We start from the raw sequence: 18,466 nt of genomic DNA on the forward strand, positions 1-18,466 counted from the left end.
ATTATTATTATTATTATTTTCCACTAGAGGTCATGCCAGTAGAATAACATGATCAAATCATTGTTTCTCTAGCTTACAGTTAATGATGTAACTCAGCTTGTCCTGTATATTTATGTACGCTCCAGATCTTGATGTGAAGATCGAAACGTCGGGATAATAAAAAAAGTTTTTTTTTAACACGGTTGTATATTCCATAAAAAATTTTTAAAATTCATGCGAGTTTATTTTTGATCTGATGTGAGCAAACGCGGCACCCATCTTGTGCAAAGCTTTTTCATTTGCAATTCTTCGTGCAAAACATATCCTACACATTATTTTGAAATGCCCGTAGTCTTAGCAATTTCACACACTTTGACTCGCAGGTCATCCAATACCATATCATGCACTTGATCAATGATTTCTGGCGTTGTTACACTTTTTGGACATCCTTCACCTGGATCATCTTCAAGGCTGGTATAGCCACGTTTAAACTGGGCAGCCCATTTCTTAATTGTCGAGAACGAAGGAGAAGAGTGTGCATAAACTTTTATTAACTTTGAATGAATTTCTTTTGGTGTTAAACCTTCTTTTACAAAGAATTTTATAACCACACAATAGTTAATTTTATCCATTTCAAGGAATATAGACAACACTTTTGCTTCTGACAGTGTATAAAAAAAAACTACTTGATAGAATGATTTGCAATATCATTCTATCAAATGACTTCACATGGATTCTTATGATAGATGTACCAACTAAGAAAAAAAATCTTGCCGATATTGTTGCCATCTATGGTCGAGAACTTTTCAGATCACCCTTGTAAAGGGAAAATTGGCCATGAAAACACACATAATTTGCACACAAAATATACTATTGGTGTGTGTGTGGGGGGGGGGGGGAAGGTAGATGGCATTGTGTGCTGACAGTAGTAATGCCATGCAGTTGGAGGTTTAAGTAAAGGAGAAGGTTATTTTTAGTGGAGTAGCATGCCCTCCAACAATAAGTTCAAGGACTACTTGGATGTGTCACATAATAATAATTATGATTATTATTATTTCCTTACTATGCTTGATGCTATTCTCTATGCAATATAGAATAGCAATATGACAATAGTGGATTGAGAACTGAGTTGTGTGAGCAAAGGATGCTCAGTTTGTAAATCAGTGGAGTGAATTTGAAGAAAAGTTGAATGGTTTAAAGCTGACGGATTGCATTTTAAAGGGTTTTGTGTTGAGCATTTAGACAGGCTATTGTTTTCTGAGAAAGCACAGAGTCAAGAAGTTAATGCAATAAATGATCAGAGTCTCCTTGTGAAGAAGGATAGCACAACTAAACAGATTGTATGACAGGAGGAAGATAAATATGAGGTTGAAGATATGGTTTGAGCAGCACAAGGCAATGGAATGCATAAAAGTGAGGATGACAGAGGTAGGAATGAAAATCGGAGTCAGGATCAAGGAAAGAAGAGTGGTCAGATCGAAGAGAGAGGTGTGGTATAGCAGCTAGAATATAGAATGTTGGTTTTGGTAGAATGGTCTCAAATATACAAGGACTGTTATGTTTGCATACAAATGTAAGGAGTATTAGAAAAAAGAGTGCTGAGTTTGTTGCACTGATTGACTCCACTAATCTTTCTTAAATCTCTCATATCTGTGTTTCATTTCTAACCCAGCTCTCAGATACATAAGTTAAAATTGGTTCGAAAACTGTCTTGTATGTGGCTAATTTATTGTTATGACTAATTTCTTTCTTATTACAGATAAGAAAGAAATTCTTGCCTAAGTAGTATGACTGTGGTGAAATGAGGTGGAGAGCAAGGATTATGAATGATATGCTGGCTGAAATGTGTGATGAGACAGGAGTACAGTTTGTTAATGTGTGGAATGAGTTTGAGTGACGAAGTGAGCTGTATGGGAACAATGGACTGCATTTGAGTGGCTATGGTGTGAGTCGCTTGGAGATACTGCTGCTGGAAAGTAGAGAAGTGAGTAGAGAGAATGAATCAGAGCAAGCAGGACATGATGTGGAACAGCAGGAGAGTAAGACAGGAGAGATGGAAGAGATGATTATGAATGGGGAAGTGAGTGGAATGAGTATAGAAAATGAGTGAATGAGTGTGCAAGAGGAGCAGGGAAACGGGGAGCCTCAGGGTGGACAGGGGTACACAGCGTCAGAAAGGTGGATGCTCCAAGAGGGGACGAGAGCACGTGTAGAAAGGAATGGGATGACCTGGGATCAAGAGGAAACAGTTGGAATTGAAAAGGGTTCTAAAATGAAGAAGGAGAAAGGGAAATGGTTCCAGCCAAGCATGGAGAGATCACATCGAGTGAGTGGAATCAATGAAATTAGCTGTAGATCCAGAAATGAGCTGTTGTGTTTGTATACAAATGCTAGAAGTATAAGAAACATGGCGGATGAAATGGTTGGACCAATTACATCTGTTCACCCAAAGATTGTCGGAATAAATGAGACATGTTGGAAGAAGATGACATCCTGACAGGAATAGAGAAAATATGTATGATGTGTTTCGTGAGGATAGAAGGGGTAAAAATGGAGGGGTGTACTATTGATGATAGAGAAAGAGTTATGTCCGTGCAAAGTAGAGATGCAAGAGGGAAATAGTGCCAGTGGTTTTGAGGCAGTATGGTGTGAGACAGAGGTGAATGGAATCAAATACTTGGTGGGATGTTGTTATAGACCAGGTAATGTGGATGGTGGTGAAAATGAAATGTATAATCAAATTAGCCAAGCAAATAAGAAAAGGGTGATCAGTATGGGTGATTTTAATTATGGCAATATAGACTGGAATGATGAGATAACAACTGGAAGTAAAGAAAATGAGTTTCTTGAGTTTTTGAGGGATAACTACCTCAGACAGTATGTAACAGAGGGAACACTAGGATTGAGGAACTTGGATTTGGTCATCTCATCAGAGGATGTAATTATAAATGAGGTGTCAAATCATCCACAAATTGGTGAGAGTGACCATGAGGTGATTACTTGGGTGGTTGTCAGAAGTGCGAGGACCTCTGTGAGAAGAGGGTATATGTGGAACTACGACAGGGGTGATTATGAAGAGCTCAGGAGACAGCTTACGGGTGTAGCATGGAATGAGGAGTTATCTGGAAAAGGGATCAATGCAGCTTGGAGGATTTTCAAAAACTGTCTAGTAGATGCAATGTCTAAATGTATTCCAAGGGTGAGAAGGTTAAATAAGGTAGGTGTGAGATGGATGAATAAAGAGATTAAGCATGTGATACAGAGAAAAAGGGCAGTGTGGAGGTAGCATAAGAGGTGGAAATAACCAATTCCATGAGGTCTACAAAGAACAAGCAAGGAGGGTGACTTGGTTGGTGAGGGTAGCTAAAGAGAGCTATGAACAGCAGTTAGCTAATGAAGCCAAAAAGAATTCTAAGGAGTTCTTTCAATATGTAGCCAGCAAAAGAAAGAATGATTATGGAAGGATGACATTGATTGGAGAAAATGGTATAAGGACAGCTGTTGCAGAATGTGTGGTGGAGATACTTAATGAGCAGTTCATAAAGATCTTTCAGTCTTGTGAATGTGACTTCATGGAGAGATTGAGAGCAGTTGATGATGGGGAAGAGAGACTGACTGTAAGTGAGCAAGAGGTGTATGGGGAGTTGAGTAAACTAGATGTTAATAAGGCTGTGAGACTTGATAATATATCACCACGTATACTGAAGGAATGTGTCAGGGAGTTGACACCTGACATTTTTTTTTAATACGAGTCTTGCACTCAATCAAGTTCCTAAAGAGTGGAAGGGGGGCAAGATTGTGCAACTTCATAAAGGAGGTGATCAAACTCAAGCATCAAACTATAGGCCTATCTGTGGGTCATGAGTTGTGGTTAAGTTGTTGGAGAAGCTTGTGAGAACTAGGATCCAGAGTTGGGTGGACTACAATGGTATTATCTTTGATGGACAGCATGGATTTGCTAAAGGGAGATCATGTTTGAGTAATCTACTTACTTATTATAATAAAGTGACTGCTTCCTTGGACAGAGGAGAAGGTTACACAGTAATATACTTTGATTTCGCAAAGGCTTTTGATAGAGTACATCATGATAAGTTAACAGTCAAACTAGAGCAGATGGGGTTGGATATTAGATTAGTGCATTGGATTGGAGACTGGCTATCTGATAGGTATCAACAAGTTGTGTATGGGGGAGCAATATCCAGGAAAAAGAAAGTCACTAGTGGAGTGCCTCAGGGGTCTGTTTTAGGGCCATTACTGTTTAACTTGTATATTAATGATATTGGTGAAGATTTAGATGGAGATATTCCGTTGTTTGCAGATGATGCAAAGTTGGGACAAGCCATTAAGAGTAGTGAAGATGTAATGGGCTTACAAGAAGACTTGCATAAATTGAGTGATTGGGCATGGAAATGGGAATGTGAGTTCAATGTTGCAAAATGTAAGGTTTTAAAATTTGGAAAACAAAGATGGAAAACAGAATTTATGCTTAGTGAGGATATATTGTTGGAGGTGGAGGAAATAAGAAATATGGGGGTGATAGTGGATAAGGATCTAAAATTTATGGGACACATAGCCAAAATTGTGAAGACAACACAAAGGCTTCTGGGAATGATGTGGTGGACACTGACATGTAGAAGTAGGGAGATTCTTGTTTCATTGTATAAGGCTTTGATTAGGCCACACATGGACTATTGTGACCAGATTTGGTCACCTGGTTTTCAGAAAGATGAAGAGTTGTTGGAAAGGATCCAAAGGTGCTTGACTAAGGTAGTTTCTGACCTCTGGAATGTTGAGTATGAGGAAAGATTGAGAAGATGTAATTTGCAGAGTCTGGTGGACAGGAGGAAGAGGGGAGATATGATAGAGACATACAAGTTGGTAAGGGGGTTGTTATAGGATCAATATTGGAGTAGTTCTACAGAAAATAGTGGGAGATCAGGGGAGAACCAGAGGTCATCTGTGGACACAGTATAAAGAGGGTGTGAGTAGGGAAGTGAGAGGCAGGTTTTTTTTGTTTGTTTCATTTGCAGAGTTGTAAATGATTGGAATGCCTTGCCGGAGAGTGTGGTGTCTTCAAGGAGTTTGAGTGTGTTTAAGATACGGTATGATGAGCTATGTGTGATAAAGGGACCTCCCAGATGAGTCTTTGACTCCATGAGGTCTTGGGGGTAATAATAATAATAATAAATTTATTCAGCTGACTTCCTACCATACCAGCATTACTAATTCTGTTGTCTATTACTATACTTAATTTTCATCTTCACTAAGAATTGTGCCTAAGTAGCTGAAACGTTTATTCTCTAATTTTACCATTCAGAATACAGCTGATGTTTTCAATGTTTATGTCTCTTTTCATTGTCTTTGTCTTTTTATTGCTGATTTTCATACCACATTTATTACAACAGTTATTCAATTTAGTCATGGAATCTTGCAGACTTGTATTGGATTTATTCAGAAGTATAACATCATCTGCATAAAGTAAAGAGCTAAGATTAACATCACCTTATTTGATATCAGATTTAATATCACTAGCAAAGGTGGTGGTGAAGGTAACCCAGAGGATTGCAGCAATACTGAAAAGGTTGCTGACTTGCACAGATAAAAGAGTTGTCATTTCATTATATAAATCCTGATTAGATCACACCTGAACTAGTGTGCTCAAATTTGGTCCCCAGAGATTTGAAGGAGAAAAATTAACCAGGGAAGGACTGAAGAGGCAGATAACAAAGATGATAACGGGATTGTACAATGTTAGTTATGAGGACAGGCTGAGGGAATGTGGACTGCAGAGTTTGGTAAATAGAAGGAGAGGTGATATGATTGAGACTTTTAAAGTGTTGAGAGGTAGTTACAGAGTTCTGTAACTAGGCAATTCTTTCAATTGGTGGAACAGATGGGGGGTGAGCAAGAACAAGGAGCCATCCTTGAAAGTTATGAGCAAGAGGATAAGGAGTGGTTTCTTTGCATGGATGATAGTTGTCTTAAAGTGAAAATCTGATCCTGACAACCTCTATTTGGCCTGAATCCAAGTTGTTCATCACCAAGCTTCCCTTACACAATTTTTCTTAGCCATTTCTCAAGTATATTTCCCTTTTTATATATGGGTACTATGAAAACTCTACTCCAGTCATTCAAAATTTGACCCTCTGACTAATCCTTCTGAATTATGAAGTGCAGCCATTGTAAAACTTTCATACCTCCATATTTGAGTATTTCTGGTCGAATGTCATCTACTGCAGCAGCCTTTCCACATTTCAGGTTTTGATAGCTTTTTTTCTACTTCAAGTATGGATATGTATTCCTGTTGGGAGCTTTCTACCACCATGTTGACACTGCTTGCTTCATTTAGCAATCTTTCAAAGTAATTACTCCAGACATCTAGAATATATCTTTATCTTCAGTAATCATGACATTTTGAAGAAATATATACTGGTTGTGAAAAAAAAAGCATAATCAACAATAAACAGTGACCACATGTGATGGGAAGAGAGAAGGAATCAATCTTCCACAGTTTGGATGATTTGCCTGGGTGTATATAATTCTGTAATCATGTGTACATTTGTGGAGTTCACTAATATTTGGAAATCTTTGTGGAGTCCAACGACTCATCACTGAAGTCTACACAATGCCTATTGAACTTATAAAAAAAAAGAACAAAAAATTACAGATGGTGCATTCACAATTCTAGTTTTGAATAGTTTTTAATTGTGAATGTTGTATCTGCTATCCACTCTGCATCCAACAGGCTGTGGGTTCAAATTTTATCTACTGATGGGAGACTACTCTCTGCCTATGGAAGTGTGAAGTGGCTCAAACTCTCTCTTTAGAACAGAATTTGAGGAATAGTCCCACACTATCTCATCCTTATCCTACCCACACTGCTATGTTTTTATGTTTATATCCTAGTGTGGCTGGAATTCACATAAAAAAAGTATTAAAATGATTTTAAAATATTAACTGATTAGGAATTATGCCAGTAAAAAATAAACAAAGTATGAGTTAACAATACTAAAGTAATATATTTAAAAAATAATGCTCACGATGGCAAAGATGAAGTGGTTGGACACGTAGTGCTTGTAAGATTTCTAGTCATTGGCTCAGTAAACAGTGTTGCAGATGTGGCAGACAATGAAACAGGCAGAATATTTTTTGACAGTGAATCAACACTCTGAGGAATAGTCCCATTTTGTCCAGCTGGTGTGTATGGAGGTGGTGGACCTTCCTCTTCATAAACAGATCTTTGAGATTTGGCATCAAGAGATGTTCTGAGAATAAGCTTATTTTAGAAATTATGTACAAAATTGTAATGATATAAATGCTTTAAAAATATTGTAACAAAGAGGAGTGTGTAGTTTAGAAGTATATTAACAAGCACAAAATTTTAAAAAATTATACATTATGTGATAACTATTCAATAAGAATGGATTAGTTATGAAAATCAGAAATATATTTTAAAAAAAAGCTCTGAAAATTTTTTTGTTTTGTTATGAAAGAAAAAGAGAAAAGCAATCATAAAAAGCATTTATTTTTCTTAGTGTTTTTAATGCTCTGATATATTTTTATAACTGGCATTAAAGGATGCAATGATATACTGGATGCAATTGACCCTCACATAGCAAACACCATTATAACAAACTTGCCCACTACAACTAAGTACTGAAAAAGTTCACCCAATTGGTATGATATTATGCTAAGAGCAACAACAAACTAATTACTACAGCAAGACTATTCCTGCAGATCCCTACAAGTTGTTAAGAGTCAACTGCATATTCTATTTTCTTTTCTTTCAAATGAAACAATTTTCAAAAAGCTTCTATAAGAGCATCCTAATTCCAATTTAAATGGAACATTAGATAATGGAAAATTAAAAGGAAGAATATATTTTTAACTGAAACATAAGATGACATCATGCAGACTAAATAAAACTGAATATTCATTTATTATAAATTTAATAATCTAGAAGTTTTGACCAACCTAGTGAATTTAATCTGCTGAAAATAACCATGATGCAACAAATGAAAATTCTGCATTATTAAGTTTACATGTAAGTATATTTAGTTTTATTCCCTAAAACAGAATGCCATGGTGCTTAGAATTAAGCAGAAAGAATTTAAAAACAACTGCTTGCTTAACAAGTGAAAGTGATTTTAGCAACTTAATCTATGATAGAAAGATGACTGATAAGCCACAATTTTTCAGCTAAATGGGGCTAGTATAATGAGATTTCGTGGAGAAAATAGATATCAGTGTGTAGATAATAAATATAGGTTCCACTTCATCAGAATCAGAACACATACATTGAGTATGCATGGTGACAGATATCTTATTTGACAAATCAGTTATTTATGAGGAAGTAGCAAAAGAACTGGAAGAGACTTTTCTTTATTTTTTTTCTCAGATCAGTTTTCGAAATCTGATAAAAGGTTGAGCTGATAGATACCAGAGGTCTGTGTATGGTTAATGTAAAGTAGGAGAGAGAGTGATGAAGAAATATCATGAGGAGTTCTACTTTACATTACTCCACAACAAACAGCTTTCTTTCTTTAACCAGTAAAATAATAACACAGAAGTTCATATTGTTTATGGATGTTTGTGTTGTCTGTGGAAATACTAGTGGCAGTGGTTGGCGGTGGATGGCATTGGTGTAGTTGTGGTCAATTGGTGGATTGAGTGGTTGAGACAGAGTTGTAGAGCAGGTGCCCTCCCTCAATGAGTCTTTGGACTCCCTGGAGGTGTCAAATAATAATAATAATATTGTGCAAGATATTTGCAGATGATGCAAGTATGAAAGAATGGTCAAAAGTGAGGACAATGTAAGAACTTCAAGACATTTGAATGCTCATGAAATGGGTGAAGAAGAGTTCCATATACAACAAAACAAAGTGATACACTTAAGTTTAAAATAAGATCTGAGCACACCTTAATATTAAAGACCAACAGTTAGAAAAACTGGGATTGCTAGTTGTTTGAAATTTGAAATTTAGAGGTTACATTGTAGAAATTTGCAAGAGGAATCAGAAGAATATTCGTGTATTGTGGACAGTGTTACGTCGTTACTTTCTATTATTTTTCTATCTTTGTTATCTCAATATCCGCTATTATCTATTCTATTGTCTATCCTATCTTATTTCTATCTAGGGTTATTTTCTCTTCAGATACCGGCAAAATTTGTATTATGCTGCGCTAGCCAGTATCCTATAACAAAAAAGATTCTTTCTCAGGAAAATAATCCTGGATCTTAAGGCATACACACATTATTTTACTCTTTGTTATGATTATATAGATTTCTGGTACTTTGCAGTTGTGACCTGTAATCTATCGTTATATAACTTCTAAATTCTTTCCACTAAGGTTCTATTTTTTATAAGTGGTAATTTGTCCTTACAATCAGGCATAACTTAAGGCATATGTAATAAAACATGTTTATTGGGAAATCAAATATTTTACAGTTAAAAAGCAACATATATTCAATGCTAAAGAAATCAGTACATGCTAAATAAAATCAGTTCACGCTAAGTTGTTCAAAATGCTATATCATATTGCATAACCTATAATCTCTTTCCTAAAGTTATAAGTTACACATATACACATTCTTAAGGTTTTCAATTAAAAGGTTCTCAGCAATACCCGTTTCATTTTATCAGGTTCAATCTCATTCAATAATATAACTGCCTCCAGACAATCTCTGCTAAAGGTTACTAGTTATTTTCAAAAGGGAATTCTTACTAAAGTCCTCTATTAATTGTCCATACTTTATGCTTACACATGTTTTTTCTTCCTCTAACAATTCTGCAACATACACTGAAATATTCTACATTACTGATTCTGTTCCGGACAATATGTCGCTTCCACGTGGTCTGGTTACTTTCTGCTTATTCCATCGGCATCTGGCAATGAGCTCACGCTGTCCTTGAATTCTGCTACTGAATATGAACGCATATTGCTGCCGTGTCATAGGGGACTTTCTCCACTCTTTCCGATGGGACATCCAGCGATTGGCACGATTCTGCAAGGCTGATAATTCACGAATGGCTCCGCGTGGAATTTCTTAGGCATCTTCAGGAAAAGGCCCGCTGTTCTACATCTCAACACCTACGCACGTCTCTCACGAGCCACCAGTCAAAATCACCAAGCAAGAACCAGGAACAAGAGAGCGAGATATGGAGTGCATCTCCTTATATTTTCCGTATCTTTTTCCGCATGACACTTTATTTTATGCCCCCAAGTTGATCCTTTGCTCTCCCTTTGCTGTTAGGGTGCTGTTCTTGGAAAGTGTGCCTGCGTTACCTTCCGCATATGTTATTGCCCCCCGGCATTACGCAGATCTGGGTGGCTAGCACGCAACCTTTGGACTGTTACTTAAAATTGTCTGGAGACTTACAATACACTGGATATCTTAATGAACTAAATATTTTCCTTACACAAATACTATATTATGATACAAATTCTCACATTGATCTCTGGTTAAATAACAATAAGATCTCAGTAATTTACATAGAAAGGAATATATACTTTCACATACAGTAAACAAGTTTTATCTATTTTCTGCTGAAGTGCAGGCATCTCCTTTAGTTGTTAGTTTTTGCATGTTAAATCCTGAATGAATAATTTCTTCTCAAAATTTTCTCATTCAGGATCTAACAACAGCAAAGTAGGATATAAGAATCCTACTTTGCTGCCCAAGTGCTCAAATTTTATTATTATTATTATTATTATTATTATATTGCATGAGAACCTCCATGAAGTTTGAAGCCTCATTGTTGGAGACCCAAACTAACCACACAGCAATTATCATACTTCTCCTTGAACTCACTAACAGACAAAGCTCTCACAGCTGACCCTGGCAACCCATTCCACTCATTCACCCCTCTTCAAGAGAAAAATCTAGTCCTCACACCCATGCTAAATAGACTCTTATGTTGGAAGATTTCTTAATGCGGCCTCACACCACCATCCTTCACAAAAAATAGGTCTAATAACAGAGAAATGAAGAATTAGAATATCTAACACAGATCTTTCAAAAGAATGGTTATGAAACCAAGACTATCAAAAAAATCCTCCACACACCTCCTACAAGCATCTCTCAGAAACAAGATTTCAAAAATGCTATCATGCTTCCATATATCAAAAATGTTACAGACAAGATGACTAAATTACTTAACAAATATAACATCAAAATAGCCTTTCTGCTGCTGGGAAAAATTTCGAGATTTCTACATCCCCCGAAACCTCCTCATCATCCTTTAAAAAAACTAGGTGTTTCCAAAATTTATTGTTCTTGTGGCATCTGCTACGTAGGACAGACAGGAAGATCTGGGGAAATTTGCATGAACGAACACCAAAAGGATGTGCAAAACAGAAGAGAACACAAATCAGGTCTAGCTTTCCATACCACTTCCACCGGTCACAATATGCTCTAGAAGAAAAAACACGTGTCGTACATGGGAAAAAACTGTTACATAAGGAAATTTAAAGAAGCTGCAAACATGCTTAAAATACCAACACAATGCCATAAAAATCAAGGATTAATTCTCTACCAAGTTTGGTCAGCTTTAATAAAAAATATACCTCAGTCAGACCTCAGACATTATGAATGTTGGCATCATCCAGCATTGTTTAAATTCAGCACTGCTTTGAATCTGCATTCTGATTTTTAATTTTATGAATAGTCATATTCATAAATATACAGATGGCTACAACTGTATAGCATGAACTATTACTAATAATTTCTCTTTTCTTTGTGTTTTAAACTTTAAGTTAACTTTTACCACTGAAGATGTAAGTCAAACGACTTACAAAACTTGTTGGGTCTTTTATTAATTCATTGTTTTACATAGCTCATTAAAAAAAAAAAAAAAAAAAAAAAAAAAAAGTGGTCCAATTACCGGAATATACCATATGAACTTCTAAACTACAGAAACCTCCACTTACAAATATATCTAACTGTTCAGAATTAAGCAAAAATGACTATATAATATTAATAAGCAGCTAATAAACAGAATTTTTAAGTCATATAACCTCATATGGTTATATAATTATGGCAACAGGATTTGATGACATATCACCATACGTCTTAAGGGAATGTTCCAGTGAATTGGCAGTAACAGTATTCCACTGCATGAATGTGGCTATGGCTACAAATTATAGGTCAATCTGTATATCTGCAGTTGTGGTAAAGATATTGGAGAGATTAATGAGAACTAGGATATAGAAATGGCTTGATAACAGCAATATTCTCTGTGATTGTCAACATAGGTTTGTTAAAGGGAGAGCATGCTTTACCAACTTAGTTATGTACTATAACAAGATGATAACTGTATTGTAGAAGGGAGATGCATATACTGCAGCATACTTAGATTTTGCAAAAGTTTTGATAGACTGACAAGCTGTAAAATAAACTGAAATGGATGGGATTAGATAACAGACTAGTGAGTGGGATTGGTGAGGGCTGTCAGATAGGTATAAAAAAATTGGCACAATATCCTAAGAGAGAAGATGATGCACAAAATTAAGGAGAACAATGAAGAGTCATGCTATGTTATGTCATGTTCTTACAAGAGGAGTTCAATACATTGTATGAATGAGTAGGTAAGTGGAACTGTCAGGTCAATGTTGAAAAAGTGTAAAGTCTTGAAATTTGGTAAGCAATGATGGGATGCAAAGTATACACACTAGGTAAGGAAACTTTGAAGGAGGCAGAGAAGAAGATAGACCTGGGAGTGATGTTGGAAAGGAACTAAAATTTAGGGTCCACATTGCACAAGTTACGAAGTCATTACATCAGACAATGGCAATGATATGGAGGTCCTTGATGTGCAAAAATAAAGAAGTTATGATTCTATTGTAAAAGGCCTTAATCAGGCCTCGTGAATTACTGTACACAGATTTGGTCACCTGGTTTTGATGGTGGTGATGAGGATATGTTAGAAATAGTCCAGAGAAGATTAAACTAAATTTATTATAGTTCAGAGAAGATTCACAAAGGTGGTAACTGGTCTTCAGAATGTGGTGCAAGAAGACAGATTAAAAGAATATAATTTGCAAAGCCTTGCGAATAAAAGGAGGAGGGAGGATATGATTCAGACATAAGTTGATCAGAGGTTGTTACCAAGTTAAGATGGAAGAAATTTTTCATAGAGTGAGAGAGAGGGTAGTACAAGAGGCTATCCCTGAAAACTGTGTAAGGACGGTATGAGGCAAAGGAGTGAGGAGAAGGTTCTTTACATGAAGAGTGGTTGGTTAATGGAATATATTGCTTGAATGTGTTTTGAATGTGTAAAAATCTCAACACGTCATAGTGAAATATGTTGCTTTTTTACAATTTTTTTGGTGTTTATATAAGAATTATGTCTCTGTCATGTAAATTTTCTCAAATATGATAATTTTACATTATTCAAATTATTATGTGACGTGGAAGCTGTAATATGGCAAATGTGTTGTGATGTAGTATTCTCGATGTAAGTTTGGGAAAATGAGAATGCGCATTAGCTTTAAAACTTGTAATATAAGAGGGCATTGTGCTCGTCGTCAAAAATAGGGGGGGGGGACAGAGAGAAGGGAGAAGTTTGGTCATCTTTGCAAAAGATGGAAGATGACATATCAGAAGAACAGAGGTTCATCTATAGAACAGTTCATTAACAGAAGTGTTTGTCAACAAGAAAAAGACGAAGAAACAGCAGGATAGGAAGGTTGTCGTCAGAAAGGACAAGAGTTGGTAAGAAAGTAAAGGAAGTTGATTGTTAGTAACTCCATGGCGTTAAGTTAAATAAATGTTCAAGAACTTTCGTGAATTACCTACCAAGAATAAGGAACTGTGCGGTAAATGTATGCTGAAGTGATAAACGGTATCTGTCATGAAAGCTCAGAAAATGGAATTGCACTTGGACTATTCAAGTAATATGTTCCCATTTTTTTTCCTATTATATTCTTATCGACTATAAGAAAGGTTACATTTGTTGAGCTGAGTGTTAAACTTTATTGGTAGGATTGGTTTGTATTTGTTGACTAAGATATGAGAAACAATTGTTTAAATCCATTATTGTTAATTTTTAATTTGATTATGAAAGGTTCTTTGTGATTAATAAACTCTTGTACATAGATTAATGGGTAAAGTAAATATTATGAGATTTTATTTGAGCTTCATTAATTTGTGACACAACATAGCGATATCGAAATCAATGCACTATTCCCAAAAAAATATGAACCTAAATAGCTATCCAAAAAAGGGATAGAATTTGAAGAAAATGTTATTTTAAGCCACGACTATAACTTTAATTATTGATTACACATAAAAAGGAGAATACCACAGATATTTATTATAGTATCATAAAAATCTCACACTAATATAACAAAAATAAGATAACATAAATAGAACAGTCGACACGATGAAATCCTATAGGATAAAAATCCGATAGAATTGGATTAGTATGAGATAAAATAAAGTAAAACTACATCAAAACTACACACTCCAGGTGCACAAAAAATACAGATAGATTCCTACTCTTTTACCTCTTTCTCACACAATACTTTGCTACATATTTTGCAACCTCTCAAGCAGGACCAGCTCAGACGTTGGTTTTTCGGGCCTCAGACGAAGACCCCGTGCTCAGAGGGGTCCCATACTTTCAAATTTCTAAGAAAATTTGATAATAGAATTTTTGATGTTTCAGAGATGTATTGATATGGGAAATATTTATGTATATAACTATATGTATTTAGTGTTTGTAAATTATGTTTAATAAAATTATATGATTTTTTGATAAAAAAATTCTTTTTTGCAAATATTTTGGGGACTCCACTAATAACTTTTTCCAGAGGCCCTGTAAAACCTCCAGCTGGCTCTGCTCTCAAGTGTAGAATTAATTGATATATATATATATATATATATATATATATATATATATATATATATATATATATATGATGACTACTACTATTAACTCGGGGTTGGGATATGTTCATTTTTAATATTAACTGACTTAAAACCCGAGAATTATAACAAAATGAGATTTATTTGAAAACGCAACATGTTTCGTCGAGATTGACTTCATCAGGCGTTAAGAACATAGAAAGATATTAAAAGACACTGAAAATAACATTGAGATACTCTAAAGCTATACAATTATAAAGTTATAATATTCGACTGTGAATTACAGTTATTATGAACTTGAGCTATAGTCCGTGTAAAAGTTCTATTGTTGTACACTTGTGCGTGTGTGGAACCATGCGATCTCCAGTATCTGATAGTAGAGCTGAAAGAGTCAGGCAAATTATAGCTGAGATTATTGTTAATATGAAGTGGGTCCAAGGTGATTTCTTTGGACTCCACAATGCGGCGTTCCACCTCATCATGGCAAATGTGTAGGTTTGAAGTTGAAGTCCAATTTATCTCATGTTGGCAGCTTTCGTTGTTCGTGATTATTGAAAACAGGACATGGCCCGACAGAGCAGTTGCTCTGGTTCTCTTATAAGCAATGTCTCTCTGGTGCTCCTCGAGACGTAGGAGGATAGATTTCTCTGTTTGCCCATAGTAAGGCTTTCCGCACTCACATGTGACCTTGTATACACCTGGGAATTATAGAAGGATGTGAGATTGTTTCTCAACCACTTAAACAACCTCCATCAGGATATAAAATTGACCATGGAGATCGAAGAAAATAGTTCCATCTGTTTTCTAGATGTTAAACTCACCAAGACACCTGAATCAATAAAAGTCTATATTTAGAAAGCTAACACACACTGACAGATATTTGCATGCGTCCTCACATCACCATCCAGTGCAAAAGTTGGGTATTATATCAACTCTTGCGAATCGTGCAAGATCTGTACTGTCAGATGAAGAAGAACTAAAAAAAGAACTACAACATCTTAAATGGCTACTCTTTAAAAAGTATTAACAACCAATTATCCCACCGTCAACGTAGAGACACAGGACGCCTCCAAAGGTCATATCATCTTGCCATATATCAGCACACTATCCAAAAAGCTGAGTAGAATCCTAAAGAAGTTTAACATACAAACGTGCTTCTCGACTCTGCCAAAAATAAGATCACGTTTCAGCAACTATAAACAATCTCACAACCTTCTACAATTCCCAGGTGTATACAAGGTCACATTTGAGTGCGGAAAGCCTTACTATGGGCAAACAGAGAAATCTATCCTCCTACATCTCGAGGAGCACCAGAGAGACATTGCTTATAAGAGAACCAGAGCAACTGCTCTGTCGGGCCATGTCCTGTTTTCAATAAACACGAACAACGAAAGCCGCCAACATGAGATAAATTGGACTTCAACTTCAAACCTACACATTTGCCATGATGAGGTGGAATGCCGCATTGTGGAGTCCAAAGAAATCACCTTGGACCCACTTCATATTAACAATAATCTCAGCTATAATTTGCCTGACTCTTTCAGCTCTACTATCAGATACTGGAGATCGCATGGTTCCACACACGCACCAGTGTACAACAATAGAACTTTTACACGGACTATAGCTCAAGTTCATAATAACTGTAATTCACAGTCGAATATTATAACTTTATAATTGTATAGCTTTAGAGTATCTCAATGTAATTTTCAGTGTCTTTTAATATCTTTCTATGTTCTTAACGCCTGATGAAGTCAATCTCGACGAAACATGTTGTGTTTTCAAATAAATCTCATTTTGTTATAATTCTTGGGTTTTAAGTCAGTTAATATTAAAAATGAATATATATATATATATATATATATATATAATGATGATGTTATACTTCTAAATAAATCTGCTACAAGTCTGCAAGATTCCCTGACTAAATTGAATAACCGTTGTGATAGATATGGTATGAAGGTCAGCAATAACAAGACAAAGATAATGAAAATAGGCAGAAGCATTGAAAATATTGTGAATGGAAAACCTATAGAACAAGAAAAACATTTCAGCTACTTAGGCACAATTTTTAGTGAAGATGGTAAATTATATATGGAAATAGACAACAGAATCAACAAAGCTGGTATAGTAGGAAGTCAGTTGAATAAATTTATATGGAATAAGAGAGAGAAATTAGTCAAAACACTAAATTAGCTGTATACAAGACAGCGTTCAAACCAATTTTAACTTATGGATCTGAGAGCTGGGTCAGAAGTAAAACACTTGACCAAAGACTAGAGACCGCAGATATGAGAGTCCTGAGAAAGATTAGGGGCATGAACAGACGGCATCAATGGCAATACCATATTGAAAATGAGGATATTAGAAAAGAACTTGACATTGTCAGCATCCAGGAACGCATTAGCAGAGCTAATCTCAGGTGGTTTGTTCATTTAAACAGAATGGGCGAGGAAAGATTAGCCAAACAAGTGTTCTCTGCCAGGTTGGCAGGAAAGAGACCCAGAGGAAGACCAAGATATAGGTGGATTTATACGGTAAAAAGTGCCTTAGAAGATAGATATATAAATATAAGATTTGACAATGTTGTAGCTTTGACAAGTAACAGATGGATTTGGCAGAAAATTATAGGTAGGAAGTTAGTAATGATGTAAATTTTTCATGTAGTACTATCATATCCTGTACATTCCTGTACATCCCTTGAGGATAAATGTCAGGAATTTGATGATGATGATAATGAACAGCCTATTTTTCTACCAACTGCAGGGTGAAGGACTCTCCCATTGAGAGAGGTTTTGGGTCTACTGCTCCCATGTGATCCAGTCCATATTGGGAGAGTATCTATACTGGAGTGAATGAACATATGAAGGTGGAAGACAATCACAAACATCCATGGCTATGCGGGATTCAAACCCGCAGCCTCTTGGCTGGAAAGCGGATACACTAGCCACTTGACCAACCAGGCCAGCAACCTAACCTTCCCATGGCGTAACCTAACCTAACCTTCCCATGGTGGCAAAATTTAAAACTCCAAAACCTAATCTAACCTCCCATGGCAGCAAAATTTTAAATGCCCAGGCATTCTATAGAATGCCTAGGCGTTTTTTGGCAAAGTATGAAATATCTATTTTTTTAATATTTTACATACTTTCCCTAGGCATTGTATAGAATGATAAATACTATTTTGGATATACAGTAAAACCCCATTTTTATGTTCCCGCAATTTATGATTTCCTGCCATTTACGTCATTTTCCGTTGGTCCCGTCTTAAGGCCTATTCTCACGATATACTGTTTTCCCGCCATTAACAACTTGATGTGGACGTTATTTCCTGTGATTTGCGTTTTTTTTTCTGGATGGCAATACCAATTTTTGAATGATTTCTGCAGAAATCTGGGCATTTCTGTTCTCAGGTGGTGTTGCTTTCGGCTGTAGTTTTGTTTCCGCCATCACTGTGGCTTGCACGCTTGCAGTAGTGATGAGCGATACCATGATTTTTCAATCACAGTATGAATTGATATTGCAGAATTTCTGGTAAGTAATTTAGCGTGTGATAGTTGCTTGCAAGTTGCGGTGGTAGATTATCCATGTTAGTAACATGGAGAAAAAATACAGAAAATG

General features: G+C 35.9%; 1 protein-coding gene across 1 annotated transcript in view; it reads right to left on the reverse strand.

Annotated features, from left to right (window-relative positions):
- The window catches only part of LOC150098108 (band 4.1-like protein 4), a 637,189-nt gene that overhangs the window by 80,702 nt on the left and 538,021 nt on the right, over positions 1-18,466 (reverse strand). Inside the window, exon 25 of the mRNA XM_090406685.1 lies at positions 7,020-7,244. Coding sequence (XP_090262811.1) covers positions 7,020-7,244 — 225 coding nt within the window. The remainder of the gene's footprint in view (positions 1-7,019; positions 7,245-18,466) is intronic.

Source organism: Typopeltis vanoorti, chromosome 16 (assembly GCF_054136105.1).
Source record: "Typopeltis vanoorti isolate ZY-2024b chromosome 16, IOZ_Tvanoo_1.0, whole genome shotgun sequence".
In the NCBI taxonomy this organism is placed as follows: Eukaryota; Metazoa; Arthropoda; class Arachnida; order Uropygi; family Thelyphonidae; genus Typopeltis; species Typopeltis vanoorti.